This window comes from Podarcis tiliguerta (genome assembly GCF_965153285.1).
Source record: "Podarcis tiliguerta genome assembly, chromosome: 3".
NCBI classification, from domain to species: Eukaryota; Metazoa; Chordata; class Lepidosauria; order Squamata; family Lacertidae; genus Podarcis; species Podarcis tiliguerta.
Window position 1 is genome coordinate 107,416,273 of NC_139536.1, and position 24,859 is coordinate 107,441,131.

At 45.3% G+C, this 24,859-nt stretch overlaps 1 protein-coding gene across 2 annotated transcripts; it reads left to right on the forward strand.

Moving 5' to 3' along the window:
• The first annotated feature begins 1,359 nt into the window (after positions 1 to 1,359).
• LOC310673540 (beta-soluble NSF attachment protein) lies at positions 1,360 to 23,574 on the forward strand. 2 transcript variants are annotated; one of them, XM_083432009.1, is made up of 12 exons: positions 1,360 to 1,720; positions 7,899 to 7,978; positions 9,407 to 9,523; positions 11,375 to 11,421; positions 11,554 to 11,631; positions 12,802 to 12,857; positions 14,282 to 14,366; positions 16,084 to 16,188; positions 17,289 to 17,357; positions 18,219 to 18,269; positions 21,081 to 21,188; positions 21,779 to 23,574. In XM_083432009.1, exons 1-11 carry the CDS (start codon positions 1,614 to 1,616, stop codon positions 21,183 to 21,185), a joined length of 900 nt encoding a protein of 299 aa, XP_083288135.1. In that variant the 5' UTR covers positions 1,360 to 1,613; the 3' UTR covers positions 21,186 to 21,188; positions 21,779 to 23,574. The 2 variants fall into 2 exon arrangements, with proteins under 2 accessions (XP_083288135.1, XP_083288134.1); XM_083432008.1 differs by lacking the exon at positions 21,779 to 23,574 and having other exon boundaries at positions 1,361 to 1,720; positions 21,081 to 21,361.
• Positions 23,575 to 24,859: the final 1,285 nt, after the last annotated feature.

The window sequence follows — 24,859 nt, forward strand, 5'->3', positions numbered from 1 at the left end:
CTGGCCAGGGATGATAGAGCTATAGTCTAGCAGCATCTGAAGGGTTCCCCACCACTGATATATGGCATCACTAGTGCTAAGTCACATACATAAACCAGAGCATTTCTGAAGACAGCCCCGCATAGGGAAGTTTTTAATGTTTGGTGCCATATTGTGTCTTAATTTGTTGGAAGCCGCCCAGAGTAGCTAGGGTAACCCAGTCGGATGGGTGCAGCATATCCATAAATTATTATTATCCTTATTATTATTAATTTTCTCCGGTACAGTGAAGGATATGTAGCAATCAATATTTCCCTTGTCAGTAATGAGTTTTATGAGGAGGGTTTCAGTTGTCTTAAGAGTGCCATAGCATTATTTAGAAGAATAAAGGTAAAGGGATTCCTGACCATTAGGTCCAGTCGTGACCGACTCTGGGGTTGCGGTGCTCATCTCGCTTTACTGGCCGAGGGAGCCGGCATACAGCTTCCGGGTCATGAGGCCAGCATGACTAAGCCGCTTCTGGTGAACCAGAGCAGTGCACGGAAACGCCGTTTACCTTCCTGCCGGAGCGGTACCTATTTATCTACTTGCACTTTGACGTGCTTTCGAACTGCTAGGTTGGCAGGAGCTGGGGCCGAACAATGGGAGCTCACTCCATCATGGGGATTCGAACCACCAACCTTCTGATCGGCAAGTCCTAGGCTCTGTGGTTTAACTCACAGTGCCACCCGCGTCCCTTCTACAAAAATACTTAGTTTTTAAAATGAAATCTGGGTATTATAGTTCATTCAGGGCAAGGGGTAGATTCCCCCCCTTCGCTCCCAAGGTCATAGAGAATATAGAAGAATATAAATCCCACAATAAATAAGCAGGCAAATAAGTATTTTAAGAAAGGTATGAAAAGTGGTGAGATATTCTTTCCCTTACTTTCCAGGTGGCTTTCTAGATCATCCTACAATTTCCTTTGCCCGGCTAATTTTGAGCCTGGCATTGACAACTGGGCAGGAGGAAGACATTTTGTGTTAAGCCATGCGCTGGTGTCCAGGTCAAGGGAAGCCATAGTCCCATTCTATTCTGCCTTGGTCAGACCCCGCCTGGAGTCCTGTGTCCAGTTGTGGGGGCCACAACAGAAGGAAACCAAGCCTTATGAGGAGTGGTTGAGGGAGCTGGTTATGTTTAGCCTGGGGAGGAGACTGAGAGGAGATAGGATAGCCATTTCCCAATATCTCATGAGCTGTCATGGATCTGTCATGGAGCATGGATCTAGTTTGCTTTCCCCCTGCTCTGGAGTATAGGACCCGCATCCGTGACAAAAAAGGAGATTCCAACTCAACATCACGAGGGAGAAAAGCGGGATCGATCAACCCGGCGCGGGGGGAGGGCGGGGTTGGACTAGATGATCCTCGGGGATCCCTTTGAACGGCGCGATCCCATCCCACGCGAAAAGCGCCGGGCCGAGCGAGACCCTGCGCGGCCGCGGAGACACGCCGAGTAGATTCCCAGGCCCGCGGGGTTTGAATCAGCCGCCGCAGCCGCAGGAGGCGGAGCTGGATCCGGAGGGGCCTGGTCGCCGGCCGCCCTCCGCCTCCTCCGCCGCCGCCGCCGCGCCACACGCAGAAGGCAAGGGATCCGCGATGGACGCCGCCACCGCGGGCAGCAAGGAGCGGGAGGCCGCGCATCTCCTGGCCGAGGCCGAGAAGAGGGTGAAGTCCTCGCACTCCTTCCTCAGGGGCCTCTTCGGGTGAGAGCGGGCCAGGGGATCGGGAAGAGGGGATCGGGGCCTGGAAGGAAGGGATCCTCCCTCGCGGGGACCCGCCGCTCGGTTTTAGGCCCCGCTGGGTGCGGGAGGTGGGTCGATCCGCGTCTGCGGGCGATGGATCCAGAGGATCTAGACAGGACGGGTCTAGAGGAGAGCCGAGGGGCAACAGATCTCCCTCCCCTTTGCGACCGAGTGACCGTCGAGCAGATCCCGCTTTTCTCCCTCGGGTTGGCAGGGATGGGTCCTGATCCGGCTTCTCCTCCGTCGCCAGGATGTATTTCTGCCATAGCTGTCAACTTTTCCCTTTTCTTGCGAGGAATCCTATTCGGAATAAGGGAATTTCGTTTCAAAAAAGGGAAACGTTGACAGCTATGATTTCTGCCCACCTGCCTGTCTCTACACAGACAGATGAGGAGGAGGAGTAATCATAATAATAATACTTTTTGTGGGCATCATCCTGGCACTGGAATGGCAGAGGCTGTGACATGGCAATGTCTATAAGGCAAGGATAGATTGCAGAGGAGCATCGCACGCTGAGCTGGGAACAATTCCTGTTTTAATTCAGCAGGACTTAAGGTAGTTTGGGGCTGCCTTAATGACTTAGCAGAGTTGTGGCGGCATCATCACCCTCCGTGTTTCAATATGAATCTGCTGGTGTCCTCAGTCGGCAGGTGTGGGTACAGTAGGGAGGAAATAAACTTCAAAACCCCACAAAATCCACCCTGGGATCTGTGAGGGAAGGGTGGTATACAAATTTAATGAATCATCATCACTGGCTCAAATGGATTCATAGCATTGTAGAGTTGGAAGGGAGGAAAGGGTGTGTGTTTGTGTGTGTGTGTGTGTGTGTCATCTAATCGAGTGTTTCCCAACCTTTTTCGAAGCATGGACCCCTTCTGAGCTTGTTTCCTTCCTGTGCCCCCCCATGGGCGTAGCCAAGGGGGGCAGCTGCTCCCCCAATAATTAAAAATCAATACATATTGAAATATACTCGGAGTCGAGTGTGAATTTCATGCTCTTTATTGAGCTCATAGTAGCATTGAATGAATCTTTCCCCAAAACGTCTAGCTATATATACATTATTTACACAATGGGCCCCGTGTGATTGGCTAATTCCGGGCTGCTGCTATAGGCCAATCAGGTTGTGGATTTACCTCCTCCAGAAGCCTGATTGGCTGCTCCTGCAGGCCAGTCAGATTGCTGATTCACTTAATCCAGGAGCATGATTGGCTGCTTCTGCAGGCCAATCAGGTCGCTGATTCACTTCCACCTGGAGCTGGATTGGGTGGCTCCTGTGGACCAATCAGACTGCTGCATTCTGGATCCTATTGTTCTAGGATTCAGCTCAGTACGTAACGCATATCAATACAAATCTGAGGTTCTGCCGACCCCTAACAAAAGCCTGCCTCTTAACCAGATGACCGAGCGTGGATTTCACCCCGTGCATTGCAGAGCCTGGCCAATGGTGCTGATGGGCCCTGATCCCCCAGGCACTGGGGTGGATTACACCTTGCAGAGTCAGGCCCAGGTTACCACCGGGCCCAGCTCTGGCAGCAGCAACAAGCATCTCGGGCTCACCCAGCCCTACTTGCTACTTCATCTGTTGCTTCTGAGGTTTCAACAAGGGCATAGTGCTGAAAATCATTTAGCTGTTCTGTAACCTCTTCTTCTTCTTGGGATATTTGGTGATGCACCTTGTAGCACCTGATTTCTACATTACATCAGGCAAACCTTGAAGATGTTCTTCTCAGATTATTGGTTAATTAGCAATCATGCGTCTGATTCCGCTAATCCGTTAATTCAAATGTATATCTCATTTTGTTCTTAAAGAGATTAGCTCCTCAGTTTGTGCCAGGTTTGTTAAAACAACTGGATTTATGAACGCCTGCTCTCTAGGAAAGGAGGTGAATTTTACAGAGAAAATATGTGCTCTGGTCTCATCAGATCAGTTTGGGTCCTTGCAGTTGATCTTGGGTTCTAAAAACAGTTGGTGATATTTCTTTCTTTTTAATCTTGCATGTTGTGGGGGTTCCATGGCTAGGAAGCCATAGCTGTTTTTATGTTACATTTTGCTGTCACGAGCATTTATGATGACATTATTTCAAGGGAACACTGTGTTCATAAGACTTCTTGATATCAGTCCATCATAATAATTCTCTTCCAATATTTCTTCAGTAGATGAGCTGTCAAGGGTAACTGGATTTTTGCCAATAGATAACTACAGAACTGATTCAACTTTTTCCTTTCTGCTTATATTTAGGAAGATAAATGTTTTATTGTCTTTTTTTTTTAATAAGAGGTGTAAGAAAGATAGTTGTAGAAACTCACCCTTTTGATTCATTTCTGCATTTTAAAAGTCTGCACAGAGTTGCAATATCGGAACATAAGAACAAACAAAACTACCGTATACCAAGTCAGATGAACAGTCATCTAGTTCAGTATTGTCAACACTCACATACAGCAGCTCTATCAAGTTTCAGACTAGGGAATTTTACCAACCCTACCTGGAAATATAGGGATGCGGGTGGCGCTGTGGGTTAAACCACAGAGCCTAGGAATTGCCAATCAGAAGGTTGGTGGTTTGAATCCCCGCGACGGGGTGAGCTCCCGTTGCTCGGTCCCTGCTCCTGCCAACCTAGCAGTTCAAAAGCACGTCAAAGTGCAAGTAGATAAATAGGTACCGCTACGGCAGGAAGGTAAATGGCGTTTCCGTGTGCTGCTCTGGTTCGCCAGAAGCGGCTTAGTCATGCTGGTCACATGACCCGGAAGCTGTACACCGGCTCCCTCGGCCAGTAAAGCGAGATGAGTGCCGCAACCCCAGAATCGGCCACGACTGGACCTAATGGTCAGGGGTCCCTTTACCTTTACCTTTACTTAGAAATATTGGGGTTTGAAGCTAGAGTCCTCTGCATGCAAAGCAGATGCACTGTTGCTCACTTTTGGGCCTTCCCCTACACATTGAAGATATGTGGATATGGTTATAGCCCTCTTTTTTGGCTTCTGGCAGATGATGACGACATAATTTAGTCTCCAAACTCTTCTCTCTAGATTGGACTTGGGGGCTGGCTGACAGTGCAGATGCTAACTAACAAACGCAGCTCTTCATTTATCTGTATACTCTTATTACTCGTTAGTTTACAGCAGGCATCCCTAAACTCGGCCCTCTGGATGCTTTGGGACTACAACTCCCATCATCCCTAGCTAACAGAACCAGTGGTCAGGGATGATGGGAATTGTAGTCCCAAAACATCTGGAGGGCCGAGTTTGGGCATGTCTGTTTTACAGTGTTGGCTACCTCTGGAATACGACTCAATTTTTGCATAAATTGGTTATATTGTTTTCCTACCTCTTTTACTTTTAACATAGCATTATACTATTAAGACGTTCAACCATGTAGGCCAAATCCAATATTAATTTGTTCTAGCCATAAATAATGGTTGAATGGACCACAGTTAGTAAATATATTACATTTCTATATTGTCTGGTATCCTTTACATATCCCACTAGGGTAACTAAAGGGTCCACTGGTTATTCAAAACCTGATTTTTTCCCTATAAAAATAATTTATTATAGAAAGCCTGATGCATTTAGGGCAAGTCCGGAATGCATGAAGAATATTCAATCTATTCAAGCTGCATCTGCAACATTTATTTTCTACATTTGACTCATCTTATGTAGAGTCCGGTACCATTTAAACAGCCATTTCTAATATTTTTTTGTGCATACTGTAGGATGCCTTTCCACACCCAAACTCACATTTCTTGTGCCATAATTTGCATAAGGTTTTTAGTCACTAATCTGTGTAAGTGCCTCATAATGCCTAGATCAGCTGTGATTTTATATACTTGGCTCAAGATTTTTACAGCTGGCTTGCTAGAAATCATTACCCTGAAATTTGTAAGTGAGCTACAGACAGCTGCTAATGAGTAAGTTACTAATTATATGTTGTACGTGAAAGTATTGACCTAAGGGAATACAATGACTACCTGTTTCTTCAACAGCTTCCCTATAACTCCTCGTTGGTACAATTTTGATATAGTTTTCTAATTGCAGTTTACCCATTTCTGCATATTTCTCAAGATGCTTTCGTCTTCTAGCTCTTTGTAATATTGGATTGCTGTGAAAGCTGGCAGACCAGGACTTAATCTACTACTGTAGAAACACCAACTTTTAAACCAGCTACTAAAGCACATGTTTGCTAGAAAATTACCTATTCCAATGCCATTTGTTGTTGTTTAGTCGTTTAGTTGTGTCCGACTCTTTGTGACCCCCATGGACCAGAGCACGCCAGGCACTCCTATCTTCCACTGCCTCTCACAGTTTGGTCAACTCATGGTGGTAGCATGAGTTATTTCATTATGTGAAATAATGGTATAATGGAACCATAACTCATCAAAATACATTTTTGGCATTAACTCGTACACACACACACAGAGAGAGAGAGAGACTGGTATGTCCACAGCAAAAGATACACCACAAGAGTCAAGGTGGAATAGCAATTAAAGTGACAGAATAGGCCCTGGAAGACGAGGCTTCAAGGGCTAAATGGGGTCAGGACCACGGACAGCTCTCTGTGGTGGCTCAATACAAGGTCAAAGCATCAGTGTCCTTAGAGCAGTGGTTCTCAACTTGTGGGTCCCCAGATGTTGTTGAACTACAACTCCCATCACCCCTAGGTAGCAAGGCCAGAGCTCAGGGATGATGGAAGTTGTAGTCCAACAACATCTGGGGATCCACAGGTTGAGAACTCACTGAGATTCTATGCTGCCTAATGAAGCGTCCACTGGCTGCTCTGTCTCTCTCTCCCCCCCCGGCTTCTCCTAACTCTGCATAACTTGGCTGTTCGCCTGTCTCTGACTTGTTATCTCCCTCATAGTTCGGCTGTAATTCAACATGGCCTCCCTTTCCCTGTCAGCTAGAGGAGAAGGGGCTGGCGACCTCCACCACTCCCCTCTCCTCTTCATTCCAGTCCCTGACACTTATTTGTAAGAGTGATTTTTGAGTTTGAACTCCAGCGGTTCTCAATCTGTGGTTCCACAGATGTTGTTGGACTACAACTCCCATAATCCCTGAGCTCTGGGCTTGCTAGCTAGGGATGATGGGAGTTGTAGTTCAACAACATCTGGGGACCCACAGGTTGAGAAAGGCTGCCTTGGAGGGTTGCTTCTGGACTGCTGCAGCTATGTGGGTATCTCAAGTTCCATTTCCTCAGAGCAAAGTTGTCTACGCTGAAAGGGACCATATACTGTTTTGAAGTCTGAAGCTCTGGTAGGATTGAGAAGCCTCTTGTTGGCCATGGATGAGGTAGAGCAGCAGTGGAAAGGGACACTTCCAAGCTGCAGGTAAAGGTAAAGGGACCCCTGACCATTAGGTCCAGTCGTGGCCGACTCTGGGGTTGCGGCACTCATCTCACTTTATTATTGGCTGAGGGAGCTGGTGTACAGCTTCCGGGTCATGTGACAAGCATGACTAAGCTGCTTCTGGCGAACCAGAGCAACGCACGGAAACGCCGTTTACCTTTCTGCCGGAGCGGTACCTATTTATCTACTTGCACTTTGACATGCTTTCAAACTGCTAGGTGGGCAGGAGCAGGGACCGAGCAACGGGAGCTCACCTCATCGTGGGGATTCGAACCACCGACCTTCTGATTGGCAAGTCCTAGGTTCTGTGGTTTAACCCACAGCGCCACCCGTGTCCCTAAGCTGCAGGTAGTTCTGGGATAAGTCCTCTGGGACTGAGAGCTGCCTCCTTTGAAGGAGAAGCTAGAGTTGTATCAGGATTCCAGAGCTATCCTTTGAAAGTTTTATTTGGCGGTGGGGTTAATTCATTTGGAGGCTGTTTCCTCAGATGATCTCTGAATCTTCATTGATTCCCAATTCTTCATTGAAAGACGCCTCTTCATTGGACCCCTCCTCTGATAGTGGTGTCTGGGTCACATTAGTAAAAATGCCCATATCTCTCTGTTGTCTTCAGGCTTTCATTGTGCAAGGTAGAGCATTCATTGTGCAGACAACTACCAAGGACTCACAGTTGTGTAATGTAAACCGTTTATGTCATGGAATCAGGTTGAGGTGTCCCTTTCATACCTGGCTGTTTCATAGCATTAGAAATATCTGCCTCCCTCCAGTGCCTTTTCTCTTTCTGTTTTTTTCCCCCATAGAGGAAATTCAAAGGTAGAAGAAGCATGTGAAATGTATACCAGAGCTGCAAATATGTTCAAGATAGCCAAAAACTGGAATGGTATGTATGGAAATGTTTTCTTCCTTTGCAGAAAGAGAAGGCCAATGGATAGTTGTAGAGCTCCCATATAACTTTATGATGCCCCATAGATGTACGGGGTAATTTATTCTGGCTGTTTGATCAGAATTAACATTCCTTAATTCCACATGCAAGCCCTTCCAGTGGATGATGCAGCCATTCCACTTTGGCTGATAGCCTAAGTCATGGTTTGCTTGCACTGAATTTTTAAAGCTGCTCATCTCTGTGTATGCTAGATAATGACTCTGCTGTTTGTTGATGATTCATTCCATTTTCCCAAGACGAAATGGAGGTGATTCAGAAGCCCTTACTTTCCCTTGCTTTCAGCTCATCCCTCGATTGGTTCAGAACTCATTATTTCTGGATAAGTTAATTTCACAGAAACGTGTGGTGGGATTGGCTGCACACTAGTACAATTCATTTAAGCTATCAATGTGTCTTGTTTTCCCTTCTTGCCTTTTGCATGTCAACTATAAACAGATGCCTTCTCCGCATTGGTCCTCCAGCCGTCATTTTTACCCTAGAGTTGTATTCTTAAAGTATAGCATAATTTCAAATGTTTCCCTTTCTTCTACACCTTTCTCATGGTCTTTGTGAATGTCTGGTATATTTCTGCCTGGAACAATTGCATTGCTACATAGGATTTATTTGTGATAATTAAAACTCCTTTAAAAGTATGGCAGGGGTGGGGAACCTGTGATCATGAGCAGGCAAACTAAGGCTGGATCTGGCCCAATCACCTTCTAAATCCGGCCTGGGGATGGTCCAGGAATCAGCATGTTTTTACATGAGTGGAATGTGTCCTTTTATTTCAAATGCATCTCTGGGTTATTTGTGGGGCCCGCCTGGTGTTTTTACATGAGTAGAATGTGTGCTTTTATTTAAAATGCATCTCTGGGTTATTTGTAGGGCATAGGAATTTGTTCTTTTTCTTTTAAAAAAAATATAGTCTGGCTCCCCACAAGGTCTGAGGGACAGTGGACTGGCCCCCTGCTGAAAAAGTTTGCTGACCCCTGGATGTTGTTGGACTGTAAGTCCCATCAGTCCCAGTCAGGAAAGGCCCATGGTCAGGGACGATGGAGCTTTCAGTCCAGCCACACATCTGGAGGGCCAGAGGTTTCTCACCCCTGAAGAACATAAGAACATCTTGCATTATGTAATTAATTCAGAGACAGTTCCAGAACAGAGAAAATTACAACAATCATTGCAAGCTGTCCTTCAGAAACATCTGCACTCTTCCAAGCTAGAGCAAATAATAGGCTATCTTTCAGTGTGAGCCTGAATTCTGTATTTACAAAGGAAAATATTGGGGGGTGTATGTGGGAGAGATCATTGTCCTTTTTGTCTTTCGAATGGCTTCTTATAACATTGTCTAGAGATCATGTGATTTGGGGACTGTTTCTTTTTCAGCTGCAGGAAATGCTTTTTGTCAGGCAGCCAAACTCCACATGCAACTACAGAGTAAACATGATTCAGCAACCTGTTTTGTAGACGCAGGCAATGCTTTCAAAAAGGCAGATCCCCAAGGTAAGATGCATATTGTGCATAGTACAACTGTCTAGGTCGGTATTTACCTATGTTGAACGAGGCATTTAGGTAGGACGATTACTTATAGAGCTCTACGGTTTGTAGCTTTGAGATTTTCCTAAGCCAAGGCAGCCAAATGAAACTGTACTCTCCTGAGAAGAATGTATCATCATGAGCCGTCCTGAAAGGCCCCATGGGAAACTCGGAATAAATGTAGTGTTAGGTCCATTTCACACAATTGTTTTATGTGCAGTGGGGTCAGTAATAATGGTGGGATATGAATGGGTTTGTTGAATGACATATAGCTGACTTTTAAGGCTAATGAAAAGTGTGTAAGGCTCCAGTCCTATACATATTTACCTGGGAGTAAGCCCCATTGAACTTAGTGTGGTTTGCTTCTGAGTAGACATGAATAGGGTGTACGTATATTGTGCTGGGATGCATAATAAAACATTAATCCTTCCAAACTGTTTCCCCCCTTAAAGAATAGTGAAAAATAATACTATATCATGAGACCTGTTTTTAAAAAATAAATCTTAATGTTTTCCCCAAACAAAATATGCCTAAACATTTGCTAATCAATGACAGTTTTTTCCTGACTGTCCATGCCATTTTAAAGGTTTTACTAACACCCAGGGTATGTGTATTCCAGCTAAGACTATCCATGCTCATGTGGATATTTACACGCATAGATCGTGGATTATATTAAAGGTCCTATATGTGATGGGAAGAGAATGAATGAGTCTTAGGCTTGTTGCAATAGTACACACACAAACGTGTGTCTGTGTGTGTCACGTATACAAGGGCCTGTATGAATTGACTATGCCTTAATTCAGTTTGAAGTATTGCATCCTACAAATGTTTTATTGTGTTTTTAATATTCTGTTGGGAGCCACCCAGAGTGGCTGGGTAAGCCTGGACAGATGGGCGGGGTATAAGTAATAAATTAGTAGTAGTATTATTACAAATTAGGACTGGGACGGCTGGGAGGACAGCAGTAGATGGCGCCAGAGTCAATTACAGGCTGAGCCAACTACTGTATTTTTTTGCTCTATAAGACGCACCAGACCATAAGACGCACCTAGTTTTTGGAGGAGGAAAACAAGAAAAAAATATTCTGAATCCCAGAAGCCAGAACAGCAAGAGGGATCGCTATGCAGCGATCCCTCTTCGTGTTCTGGCTTCTGGGATAGCTGCGCAGCCTGCGTACGCTCCATAAGATGCACACACATTTTCCCTTACTTTTTAGGAGGGGAAAAGTGTGTCTTATAGAGCAAAAAATATGGTAATTCTAGTTTTGTCCCCTTCCTCCTCCCTGCTGCATTCTACAAGGGAAAAAGTGAGACTAAGAAGGAGAAAAATGACAGGCCATGTTGCTTCATCAACTGGCTATAAGAAGGCAGGCAGGTGGGGGCTGACTGAGGGCAAACTGAAATTAGTGGGGCCATTTGCCTGTTTACCATAATGGCACAACCTCCATCGCACATGAGTGCTGGGGCGCATATATTGAAAATGTGTCCATGTTCTCTTCATCGGAGGTAGCTGGTGTCTTTGTCAGCCAGTTCCCTCAGTGGAAGTATATAGAGAAGCTCTTGCAGATGAGAGACTTCCAGTAATTATGTCAGAGCACCTGTGCTCAAAAGGGATCTCTGGCAAGGGGCAGCAGTATCTTACGCATACGTCAGAGGGTGAATGGGTTGAGTTGCTATTGGAATTTAAGAATGACCGAGGTTCTGAATGCTGAATCTAATGATCTGAGCAAGCTAGTTCCTTGTACTTGTGAAATAAACCATGTTTGAATGACTGAGCTGATTTTATTCATTATCTCCCCCTAAAATGCATACGGCACAGAGGCTATCAACTGCTTAAATGCCGCCATCGATATTTACACAGACATGGTAAGAAACCCTAGGTGCTAGGGTTGGGATTCCAGTTCGTGACCGTGCAGATTGGTGTTAACTGTTTGGTTCAGCTGTCTTTGTGGTCGGCGTTGAAAAGAAAATAATTAGGTCAACTAATTCTCTTCCTAGGGCCGATTTACTATTGCAGCCAAGCATCACATTACCATTGCGGAGATTTATGAGTCTGAGCTCGTGGACATTGAAAAGGTATGCCCATTAAGTTATCTGAGTCCCTTGTGTACATGTTAAGACTAGTCTGAAAATATTTAGATTGCAACCCTGTGCACACTTCTCTGAGCACAGACATAGTCCAGCAAGCCACACAGAATACTCTTGTTGTTGTTGTTTACCGTATTTTTCGCCCCATAGGGCGCACCAGCCCATAGGGCGCACCTAGGTTTTTTTTTGGGGGGGGGGAATAAAGAAAAAAAATTATTTTCCCCCCAGGCGCAGGGCCAGCCCCCAGAACAGGCTGCTATCCGCAAGCCTAGGGAGCCCGGCGGTAAGTCGCGCTGGTCTCCCCAGGCTTGCGGATATCTGCCCGAAGTCGCACAGCTCTCCCATGGCTTGCTGAGAGCTGCGCGAAGCTCGAAGCATGGGGCGCGCTGAGCTCAGTGCGCCCCAGGCTTCGGGATGCAGGCAGCTCTCTGCAAGCCGTGAGAGAGCTGCGCAACTTCGCGCCGGGCTCTCACGGCTTGCGGATAGCTTCCTGAAGCCTGCATTCGCCCCATAGGACGCACACACATTTCCCCTTCATTTTTGGAGGGGGAAAAGTGCGTCCTATAGGGCGAAAAATACAGTAGTTGTTTAGTCGTGTCCGACTCTTTGTGACCCCATGGACCAGAGCACGCCAGGCACTCCTGCCTTCCACTGCCTCCCACAGTTTGGTCAAACTCATGCTGGTAGCTTCGAGAACACTATCCAACCATCTCGTCCTCTGTCGTCCCCTTCTCCTTGTGCCCTCCATCTTTCCCAACATCAGTGTCTTTTCCAAGGAGTCTTCTCTTCTCATGAGGTGGCCAGAGTATTGGAGCCACAGCTTCAGGATCTGTCCTTCCAGTGAGCACTCAGGGCTGATTTCCTTAAGAATGGATAGGTTTGATATTCTTGCAGCCCATGGGACTCTCAAGAGTCTCCTCCAGCACCACAGAATACTCTTATCTTACTCAAATGATGGCGGCGGTAGTGGGAAGTATACAAGAAGATATTTTCAGATGGAGGAATCCTTTTAGCAAAGGCAATAAAAGTACATTAGAAATACAGCCACTCCACCTATGACACTGTTTTATTTTTTTGTCCTTTTCCTAGTTTGTAATTTGTTTTTGTTTTCTTCAGTGTTGCATAAGTTATGGAAAGCCACTGTTTTGCTTTCTTTAGGCTATTGCCCATTATGAACAGGCTGCAGATTACTACAAAGGGGAAGAATCCAACAGGTAAGTTTTCATAAAATAGCTACTCTTAGTGTTCAGTGTATAAATCTAGATTACAGTCGTACCTTGGTTCTCGAATGCCTTGTTTTTGTTTTGTTTTTAAACTTTTTAAATTCAAAATTAAAACAAAACATATTATCCAGAAACATATAATCCTTATTTTCCCCCATTTTTCCTCCCTCCCCCCACCCTCCCACACAACCCCCCCCCCGACTTCCCTCAGTTCCAGTCTTTGGTTTCTCTGAGACTGCTGTTTTCTGCATGTTACACAGTTGTATAGATCCTCAAACTATTTAGCTGATTATTATCAATAAAAAGTTTGTGAATGTTTATTCAAAGCCAGCCAAGGAGTCCAGTTCGCTTTGCTGCGTCTTCAGATACTTTGTAAAGGGTTCCCATTCATCCTTAAAGTCACAGTTATCCTTGTCCCGTAGCTTGTATGTCAGTTTTGCAAGTTCTGCATAGTCCATCAATTTTTCTTGCCATGATTCTTTGGTTGGGGTTTCTTCAGTCTTCCATCCTTGTGCTATTAAAACTCTCGCGGCCGTTGTCGCATACATGAAGATGTTTTTCAGCTTTTCTGGCAGATCTTTCCCTACAGTCCCTAGCAAAAATGCTTCAGGTTTTTTAACAAATGTTAAATGGAACATTTTCTTCAATTCGTTGTGTATCATTTCTCAAAATTTTTTAATTATATTACAACCCCACCACATATGATAAAATGTCCCCTCCTTTTCCTTACACTTCCAACATATATTTGAACTAGTTTTGTACATTTTCCCTAACTGCACTGGTGTTGTGTACCATCTGTACATCATCTTCATGTAATTCTCCTTCAATAGGGAAGGTTTGCGAACGTCTTGTGACTCGATGTTTTGGCTCCCGGATGCCACAAACCCGGAAGTGAGTTTTCCGGTTTGCAAGAACCAAGGCACGACTGTACTTCTGTTTCGGCTTTTCTTTTGACGCTATAAAATGGCATTCTCTCTTTCCCGTGCTGTAAGGTGCAACATAACATCCAAATCCTAAAAATAGCTTTTGTGGATTGGCATTTTGCTTGCCCAGCTGCCAACCTCAGTATCAACACCCCCAATTCCTATTGATGTGATAACAGTTGGAAGTCAGCCAGGGATGGGGACTCTGTGCCCTTCCAGATGCGGTTGGACTACAACTCCCATCACCCCCAGACCATTGGTCAAGGATGATTGGATATGTAGTCCAACCGCATCTGGAGGGCCACAGGTTTCCCTTGATATAGATATATCGTATGATGACTGAACACCAGTGTCCTTCCATCTGTATGAATGGGGTCAAATAATTTCCTAAGGAATTGAAGCTTCTTCATCAGTCGTACGTTGCTCCATTTTGCATTTGTTTAGCAATCCTTACTTCTGTGCAATTCAGTTCATTCTACCTCTTGCTTCTAGTTCTGCTAACAAATGTCTGCTGAAGGTGGCTGGGTATGCTGCTCAGTTAGAGCAATATCAGAAGGCAGTTGAACTCTTTGAACAGGTAGGTTCGCCACATTCAGTGTCACAAAAGGGAGAGAATAAATCATAGGCATACAATCGAAAGGATTGTCCATTTATTCCTGCTCATTTCTTAACAAGTTACTGATCCCCAGGAGGACCTCTCCACTTATTCCTTGATTATTAAGCTTACTCAGGAGTTGTCAGAAGCTTTATGAAAGTCTTGCATACAGAATGTCATCTGGATCGCCTCTGTTTGTACAGTGGTGCCTCGCAAGACGAAATAAATTCGTTCCACGAGTTTTTTCATCTTGTGAATTTTTCGTCTTGCGAAGCACGGTTTCTCATACGAAATGCATTGACAGTTTCCCATAGGAATGCATTGATGGTTTTAAGAAAAAGGCACAAGACGTTTTCGTCTTGCGAAGCAAGCCCATAGGGAAATTCGTCTTGCGAAGCAACTCAAAAAACAAAAAACTCTTTCGTCTTGCAAGTTTTTCGTCTTGCGAGGCATTCGTCTTGCGAAGTACCACTGTATGCTTATTGGCACTTACAAAGAAATAGAAAGGGTTAGTGAGGCGGGACTTACTCTTGCAGAAGCCATGCTGCTGGTTCTGCTTCAGCGAGAACTGCTGTTTTACATGCTTGGGAATTCTGTTTTTAACCAGTTCTCCTGTAATATTGGCCTGTTATAAGGCTAATTGGCCTTAAAATGAAACAAAATGTAAGTGTTGATCCTCAAAAACCACATCAAATAACCACCCCACCCGCAAAAGAATGGACAGCAAAAATAAATGACCCAAAGTTGAACCATTAGTGCTGCCCAAATGCCCAGAAGAGTACCAATGTCTTTGTTTGGTTCCAGAAGGATGACAAAGTCTGTGCCAGGCCAGCTCAGTATTTATGAGTTCCCACGTACTTTCCCCAATGGGATCACTTCCAGGGGCTTTCATAGAATTGTAGAGTTGGAAGGGACCACGAGGATCATCTAGTCCAACCCCGTGCAATGCAGGAATCTTTTGCCCAATGTGGGCCTGAAACCCACAGCCCTGAGATTAAGAGTCTCATGCTCTGCTGACAAGCTCAGGACCCAAACAACACTGGATCATCATTACTGATGCTATTTTGTTGCACAGTACTGTACTGAGAATATGACTCTTGGCATATAAAATATAGTTCTCTATTTGTGGTAGAGTGAAATGTGTTGTGAAATTGAAATAATATTTTAAAACTAATGTATTGTTATTATTAAGGGTGGCACTGTGGGTTAAACCACAGAGCCTAGGACTTGCCGATCAGAAGGTCGGTGGTTCGAATCCCCACGACGGGGTGAGCTCCCGTTGCTCGGTCCCTGATCCTGCCAACCTAGCAGTTCGAAAGCATGTCAAAGTGCAAGTAGATAAATAGGTACTGCTCCGGCGGGAAGGTAAACGGCGTTTCCGTGCACTGCTCTGGTTCGCCAGAAGCGGCTTAGTCATGCTGGGCACATAACCTGGAAGCTGTACGCCGGCTCCCTCAGCCAATAAAGTGAGATGAGCGCCGCAACCCCAGAGTCGGCCACGAATGGACCTAATGGTCAGGGGTCCCTTTACCTTTACCTATTATTATGATTATAAACAAAGTGAAGTTTGGAGTTATGGGACAACAAAATGCTGGCATTTCAAATAGAATGAAAGGGAATCACAAAGAACTGGATGATATAATAGCGTTTTTGATTTTACTGCTCCGAATTGGACTAAATGTCTGTTTGCTCTCTTTAGGTTGGAACAAGCACTATGGATAATCCATTACTCAAGCACAGTGCAAAAGATTACTTCTTTAAAGCTGCCCTGTGTCACTTTATAGTTGACGAGTTGAATGCTAAGGTTAGTGCAACTCACTAAGTACCATCGTTGTATAGGCCAAGATGCACCCTCGTTTGTACAAAGAATGTAAGGATATAATAATAATAATAATAATAATAATAATAATAATAATAATAATTTATTATTTGGACCCCGCCCATCTGGCTGGGTTTCCCCAGCCACTCTGGGCGGCTTCCAACAAAGATGAAAAATACACTAAAATGTCACATATTAAAAACTTCCCTGAACAGGGCTGCCTTCAGATGTCTTCTGAATGTCAGGGAGTTGTTTATCGCTTTGACATCTGATGGGAGGGCGTTCCACAGGGCGGGCGCCACTACCGAGAAGGCCCTCTGCCTGGTTCCCTGTAACTTGGCCTCTCGCAGTGAGGGAACCGCCAGAAGGCCCTCGGAGCTGGACCTCAGTGTCCGGTCAGCACCAACACTTTGAATTGTGCTCGGAAACGTACTGGGAGCCAATGTAGGTCTTTCAAGACCGGTGTTATATGGTCTCGGCGGCTGCTCCCAGTCACCAGTCTAGCTGCCGCATTCTGGATTAGTTGTAGTTTCCGGGTCACCTTCAAAGATAGCCCCACGTAGAGCACATTGCAGTAGTCCAAGCGGGAGATAACCAGAGCATGCACCACTCTGGCGAGACAGTCTGCAGGCAGATAGGGTCTCAGCCTACGTACCAGATGGAGCTGGTAAACAGCTGCCCTGGATACAGATTTGACCTGTGCCTCCATGGACAGCTGTGAGTCCAAAATGACTCCCAGGCTGCGCACCTGGTCCTTCAGGGGCACAGTTACCCCATTCAGGACCAGGGAATCCTCCACGCCTGCCCGCCTCCTGTCCCCCCAAAACAGTACTTCTGTCTTGTCAGGATTCAACCTCAGTTGACTAACGTTAAACCACCAATACCATCTGCTCATACTGCTGTTCTTCCTGCAATGACAGGTGATCACTGTACAAGCCCTACTTGTAGGGCTTTTTCAACCCTTGCATTGTGATCCATTTCCAAGAAATAGTGTCTGGTAGTTTTAAGGACTAAACTAGATGATATGCAGGGAATCTGCCTGGCTCGATGAAATAGGAAGCTTAAAATTTGCTGCTCTCTTTCAGCTTGCTCTGGAGAAGTATGAAGAAATGTTCCCGGCCTTCTCAGATTCAAGGGAGTGTAAACTATTGAAAGTAGGTGAAACTGCATGTGTTTGAACGGGTTAAAAATAGAAAAGCGTTGCTGGATTTCCTCTTGTAGCATTCTAATTGTCACATGGAGATTGCCAGATTCCTGGCGTGTGAATGAAGGAGATACGAAGCCTGCAAACAGAGGGAAAGAATGGCAATTGCCATATACCGTATTTTTCGTTGTATAGGACGCACCCGACCATAGGACGCACCTTGTTTTAGAGGGGGAGAACAAGAAAAAAAACCTCTCCCCCTCTCTGCTCAGCGCCCCTTCAGCGAAGCGGCAGGAGAAACGGAGCCCCTTCCATTTCCCCTCCCGCTTGGCTGAAGGGGCGCTGCGCAGCTCTCCCTCTCTGCTGAAGCCAGGAGAGTCTTGCTCTCCCGACTTCAGCAAAAGGAACCCTAAGCCTGCAGAGCGCAGCATAGTCTTGGGATAAACAGCTGTGGTACCTCAGGTTACATATGCTTCATTTTACATACGCTTCAGGTTACAGACTCTGCTAACCCAGAAATAGTGCTTCAGGTTAAGAACTTCACTTCAGGATAAGAACAGAAATCGTGCTCTGGTGGCGCGGTGGCAGCAGGAGGCCCCATTAGCTAAAGTGGTCCTTCAGGTTAAGAACAGTTTCAGGTTAAGTATGGACCTCCGGAACAAATTAAGTACTTAACCCGAGGTACCACTGTAACAGGTTATTGCTGAATTGAATGGATACATTACCTGGTAGTTTTTAAAACGCCTTCATGTTGCGAAAGGCCTCTTTTAGTTTTTCAGAGCGCAAACAGGATTATTTAACAAGTCCGTCTTCCTTGAGAGATGCAGTAACATTGTCACTTCTGTTTAATCTGTTCATGTCATCCTGCTAGAAATTACTGGAAGCTCACGAGGAACAAAACTGTGAAGCTTACACTGAAGCGGTAAGTAGACATCTGTTTTACTTGGACACAGGGCAGGTTTCATAGGGCCAACTTTAAAAAAAAGTAAAATAGAATCATAGAATCATAGAGTTGGAAGAGACCACAAGGGCCATCGAGTCCAACCCCCTGCCAAGCAGGAAACACCATCAGAGCACTCCTGACATATGGTTGTCAAGCCTCTGCTTAAAGACCTCCAAAGAAGGAGACTCCACCACACTCCTTGGCAGCAAATTCCACTGTCGAACAGCTCTTACTGTCAGGAAGTTCTTCCTAATGTTTAGGTGGAATCTTCTTTCTTGTAGTTTGGATCCATTGCTCCGTGTCCGCTTCTCTGGAGCAGCAGAAAACAACCTTTCTCCCTCCTCTATGTGACATCCTTTTATATATTTGAACATGGCTATCATATCACCCCTTAACCTCCTCTTCTCCAGGCTAAACATGCCCAGCTCCCTTAGCCGTTCCTCATAAGGCATCGTTTCCAGGCCTTTGACCATTTTGGTTGCCCTCCTCTGGACACGTTCCAGTTTGTCAGTGTCCTTCTTGAACTGTGGTGCCCAGAACTGGACACAGTACTCCAGGTGAGGTCTGACCAGAGCAGAATAGCCAGCACTATTGTAACCACAGCACATTCGAAGCAACAGAGACACAGAGTTGGTTCCAGATTAACAGTACAATCTTAGGCAGTCACTTCAGTTACCAGCACACCATACATTTAAAGCGCACGGCTTTTCACCAGAGTATCCTGGGAACTGTAGCTTGTTAAGGGTGCTGGAAATTATAGCTCTCTGAGGTGTAAAATACAGATCTGGGGGGAAGCAGTGTTCTTTTAAATGTATTGTGTGGATGTGCATTTTCAGGTAATTGTATAGCAGACATGTCCAACGATTGTGATCAACTGGTCAGTTGCTGGATTGATTTCTGTCGATCACAGGCCGAGAGAGAAAATAATAATAATAATAATAATAATAATAATAATAATAATAATAATAATAATAATTTATTTATTTATTTATTTATTTATACCCCGCCCTCCCCAGCCAAGGCCAGGCTCAGGGCGGCTAACAAGCAATAATAAAAACAAGTTGAATGAATACAACTTAAAAACAAGATTAAAATACAACATTAAAATGCAGCCTCATCACAGGAGGAGGGGAAGGAAATCAAATTGACTCCAAGCCAAAGGCCAGGCGGAACAACTCTGTCTTACAGGCCCTGCAGAAAGAAATCAGATCCCGCAGGGCCCTGGTCTCATGAGGCAGAGCGTTCCACCAGGCCGGAGCCAGAGTTGAAAAGGCCCTGGCTCTGGTTGAGGCTAATCTAACTTCCTTAGGGCCCGGGACCACTAGGGTGTTGCTATTTATGGACCTTAAGGTCCTCCGTGGGGCATACCAGGAGAGGCGGTCCCGTAGGAAAAGCCTTCTTCAGCCTGCCCCCACAAGCTCAGCTCCTCTCCAAGGCAGCCCAAGAGAGCACAGCATACTCCTCGCCAGCCAGAATGGCGATGGTTCCAAAGTAGGGCGTGAAACACGCACACACACAACAAAGGCAGAAGGAGAAGCAAGTGGGCGCAAGGTGAGAGCAGGGAGGCGCAGGCTTATGCAGACAGAGAGGCTGGGCGAGAGAGAGAGAAGCCCTGCGCACTGCCTCCTCAGAGAGAGAAAGGCCTGGTTTAGGTTTACTCGAAAGGAAGGGGTGGGTTGGATCCAGGGGAAAGGGCTTCTACAGGTTTCGTCCAGTTCTTAAGGTGGTGCTTGAAGGCTGTCAAGTCTGCAGTTGAGTTTACCCAATTCCTCTTTCAAACTACAGTGGTACCTCAGGTTACATACGCTCCAAGTTACATACGCTTCAGGTTACAGACTCCGCTAACCCAGAAATAGTACCTCAGGTTAAGAACTTTGCTTCAGGATGAGAACAGAAATTGCGCAGCAGCGGGAAGCCCCATTAGCTAAAGTGGTGCTTCAGGTTAAGAACAGTTTCAGGTTAAGAATGGACCTCCGGAATGAATTAAGTACTTAACCCGAGGTACCACTGTATGGGGGAAATCGGTGTGGTTGACATGTGCCCCTGACTCATTTGAAAAGCGGAAAGAGTCCTGGGGTACTTTAAAGACTTAACACACCTATTATGGCACAAGCTTTTGTGAACCACAGTCTGTGCATCATGTTCTGATTATGGAGGCCCCTATCCTTAATGTAATTTTCTTTAAATATTATAAGGTAAAGGGTAAAGGGACCCCTGACCATTAGGTCCAGTCATGGCCAACTCTGGGGTTGCGGCGCTCATCTCGCTTTACTGGCCGAGGGAGCCAGCGTGCAGCTTCCGGGTCATGTGGCCAGCATGACTAAGCCGCTTCTGGCGAACCAGAGCAGCGCACGAAAATGCCGTTTACTGGAGCGGTACCTATTTATCTACTTGCACTTTGACGTGCTTTCGAACTGCTAGGTTGGCAGGAGCAGGGACCGAGCAACGGGAGCTCACCACGTGGCGGGGATTTGAACCACTGACCTTCTGATCGGCAAGTCCTAGGCTCTGTGGTTTAACCCACAGCGCCACCTGCGTCCCTTTAAGTATTATAGAAACACGCAATTACAAGTATATAAAACATGGTTTTTAAAAAATATTTTGATTTATAAGCAAGGTGCGGCTCCTGCAGCCAATCGGAAGCCGCGTCGGAGGTTCGGGTTCCAAAGAACAGTCACTTCTGGGTTGGCGGCGTCCGGGAGCCAAAACGTTCAACTCACAAGGCATTCGGGATCGAAGGTACAACTGTACTTGCTTTGCTAACCGGTTATGTTACCCTCTTCTAATTAGGTTAAGGAGTTTGATTCAATATCTCGCTTGGATCAGTGGCTGACGACCATGTTGCTTCGCATTAAGAAATCCATTCAGGAAGACACTGACGGGGACCTCAAGTGAATTGTCAGTACAATTTGTGGCACGTGACCTGTCTGCTGAAGTATACTGTGTTGTGGCCAAGGACCATTATGGGATACTTGGATCAATGCTTCTAGCTTAACTGACTGGTGTCTTGTTTAGTACCCTGTTGTGGCTCGTTCGGTGTAACTATGGACATGAACTAGATATATTTTCAAGCCCTCATGTTTTTGTTTTCCTTCTAAATGCAAGACATGTGGCCCGATCTATGCATATTTACTTGCAAGTAAGACCCACTGAGATCAGCATTCCCCGCATCACTGTCCGTAGGATTGCTGCCTTACAGTGCAAGGCATCTTTACTTAGAAGGAAGCCCCCAGGCCTGAGTTCAATAGGACTTTCTCTCTCGACTTATTCATTGTGTCTTATAAATCCAGTCTGTTGACATGAAATTCCAGCCAACTTGAAATTTAGGCACACTTACTGTGAGTCTCCCTCCAAGCGTATGTTTATTTTTGGACAAAGGAGTTCATCAACTAAAATTTATTTGGGCCCTTCAGAGATTTCTCTTGCATTAATAGATACATATTTTATCAAATTGTGTTGTTTTAAGTGTGATTTCCATTCCTGCTTAGGAAATGTGGCTGAGTCACAAACGCTGAGATGACAAAATCTGTGATCCTTGCCTAATGCAATCCTATTCCTGTTGAGTCAAGTCCCACTGGCTTCAATGGGGTTTACTGCTTTGTAAGTACCTGCAGGGATCCAAAGTGTATCTATGTTAAGCCTCCTCTGGCTCAAAAACAAGCAAGATCCATCTGGAATGCAAATTTGACCTTAGCCGAAATGATTACACGACTTACAGGGGGAACGTCTGTCTATCTGGACGACATGAATGAATTGGAAGGGTTTCTTCTAAATGTCAGTTACATAGTTTGTGACTCCTGACGGTGGTTCAATTCTCGAAGCGTTTGCCCTGCTCTTTCCTTGCTTCTTCCTGCTTGACCAATTATGATCAGCAGCGCTGATGCAATCCACGCGCATCAGTAGTCTGAAAAGATCTGAACGTACGCAGTGATGGTGATACAGTTCTGGCTTTCACACAAACCTATGTGTGTTGGAGGTGCCCTGTGGAAGTTTCAGTCAGGGTAGTTGTGGGGTCCAGAAACATAAACACTATGAGTCACTTCAAAAGGGGTGGGAAGGGGGGGTGAATACTACCATTTTTTAAAGTGACTAACAAACAGATTCCCCCCCCCCCGCTGTGGCGACATTTTCTTTTCCAAACTGGGAACTTCTACACCAGGCATAGGCAAACTCGGCCCTCCAAATGTTTTTTGGGACTACAACTCCCATCATCCCTAGCTAACAGGACCAGTGTTCAGGGATGATGGGAGTTGTAGTCCCAAAACATCTGGAGGGCCGAGTTTGCCTATGCCTGTTCTACACCTTTGATCCATGAGAGTGTATATATTGTTTATGACACACCTGCTGTGTCATAAACCTGCTGTATTTTAGACTGCTCTTTCAGAGGTGTGTGCATGTGCGTGTGTGTGGAATTGTGAGTTCTGGTGCGTTTTCAGTCGTGCTGGTGGAAAGCCTGTGGTTTTTTTATATGCCGTGTGCATATGCGTGTCTCTGGGCATGTGCTTTGTAGCATGTAGAACTACCAAAAAAAAAAAAAAATCAAGGTTGAAAAATGCTGTCAGCCTTTCCATAGCAGAAGAGCCAGTGTGCTTTTTCAGAGCTGCTCTGCGGGTGCAGCTGGATAAAGGGAATGGCATGATTGAATGGGCTTACGGTTGCAGGTAGGGGTGGGGTTTCCCACTGTATAAATTCTCTACAAGCAAAGTGTGCTAGCCAACAGCCTGGGTTAGAATCTTCCTGCCTGCTGGGCTAGGGTTAAAAATAAATAAAATAAATGGCACCCCCTATCGCCTGCAGTGCAGAGGGATGCAGTCTACTCTTACTAGTCTCATTCTGCCCAAATCTGAACCTAGCTTGCTGTATATTTTGCAAAGAGTGTGTGTGTGTGTACATATAGCCTTAGTAATTTGCTACTGGCCTACTTTAGCAGTTCAGCTCTCAGTTGACCTGTTCAAAAGAGTTCATTGCCACTGACTTTCCCATTAACTGCTACCCCGCTGCTGGGTTGGCTCCAGGCTAGGTTCGTAGAACTTCCTTCCCATTGAAATCAACAGGACTCGATTGAATAAAGACTTGACTTTTCGCCTGGATTTCAGGGAGACTTTGGCGCAACCAGCCTGGCCTGGACCCAACCCGTTGTGTCTTTCTGCTGGGAAAGGGCAGCAAGCTTTCGCCAGATGGCCTTGGGTGGAATGCAGGCGTGGCGGTGGATCAGCGGTTGCAGGGGGTCAGTGCTGAGCAGCTGATGGCGAGAGGAGAGAGAGGCTCCTATCTAGGTGGGAAATGAACAAGTGTGAACAAGTGTTTTTTGCAAAGGCTATGCATGGTTGTGCAAATACTATATCCATGGTCTGGCTATGGTAGGAGTGGAGGACCTGTGGCCCTGCAAGTGCTGTTGAACTCCAGCTATCCGTCATCTCTGATCATTGGCTGTGTACCAACATCTGGAAGAATCACATTTGCCATTCCTAGTCTTGAGGTATGTGATGTAGCAACCTGTTGAAGCTCAGCTAGGGTTGCCATATAAATCTGGACACAAAAGTTTTTTAGCTTTTTTTTGGGGGGGGGGCAAAGTTGTTGAGATTTGGGCTGGCGAGCGGTGGAGGCAGAGTTGCTGAGCTTTTTTTAAAATAATATTTATTAAAAGTTTAATAGTTACAGAAGAAGAAAAAAAGGAAAAAAATAATAAAAAATTTAACAAACAATACATCGAAAATAAAAACAAAAACAAAAAAATACATCAAAACAACAAGAAAAACAAAAACATTTAAAAACACATCCAATATTTCCATATCTTTACCTTTCATTTACTTGTTTCATCGACCTCCTCACACCTCCCTTTTTTGTATTCTAGTCCAATTAGCTATTCCAGCAAATCCTTTCCATCTTTCTCAATTTTTTGTTCTAAAATTTATCTTAACACAATCTAACTTTAAATTTTGCACTTTGGCCCATTTACAATCAGTTTTTGCTTAATTCTTTATAACATTTCTGCTAAAACCATGTAACTTCATTCCAGCATTCTTCTAACATTCATGAATTTTGCAGTATTTCTGTAAATATACTTTGAATTTTTTCCAATCTTCTTCCACCGACTCTTCTCCCTGGTCTCGGATTCTGCCAGTCATTTCCACCAATTCCATGTAGTCCATCAGCTTCATCTGCCATTCTTCCCGGGTGGGTAGATCTTGTGTCAGAGTTGCTGAGCTTTTGTCCACAAAATCTCCAAAAATATTTTTACCTTTTTTGGGGGGCAGGGAGGGGAACGCCAAAAAAACAAGACTTGGGATATGGCGGAGACGCCATTTTCAACAGACGAATATCAGCTATGTCCAGGAAATTCCAGGTGTATGGCAGCCCTGAGTTAAGGTTTGGAGCAAAACAGTGCCCAGGTGGGTTCCCTCCTCACAGAAAGACCAGCTGTAAATGTAATAAAATATATATGTAGATTTCTATTTTTCTTTCTCAGACAGACCTGATTGTTCTTTAAATTGTGGCACACCCCTTTTTAGTCATGTCTCCGAAAACCACACTTTTCAGCTGCTACAGGCTTCTAAACCATCATTTAT

Coding starts and splice junctions, on each gene's coding strand:
- LOC310673540 (XM_083432009.1), top strand. CDS start 1,614: ATGGACGCCGCCACCGCGGGCAGCAAGGAGCGGGAGGCCGCGCATCTC. Junction 7,979..9,406: donor GATAGCCAAAAACTGGAATG/GTATGTATGGAA, acceptor TTTCTTTTTCAG/CTGCAGGAAATGCTTTTTGT. Junction 9,524..11,374: donor CAAAAAGGCAGATCCCCAAG/GTAAGATGCATA, acceptor CATACGGCACAG/AGGCTATCAACTGCTTAAAT.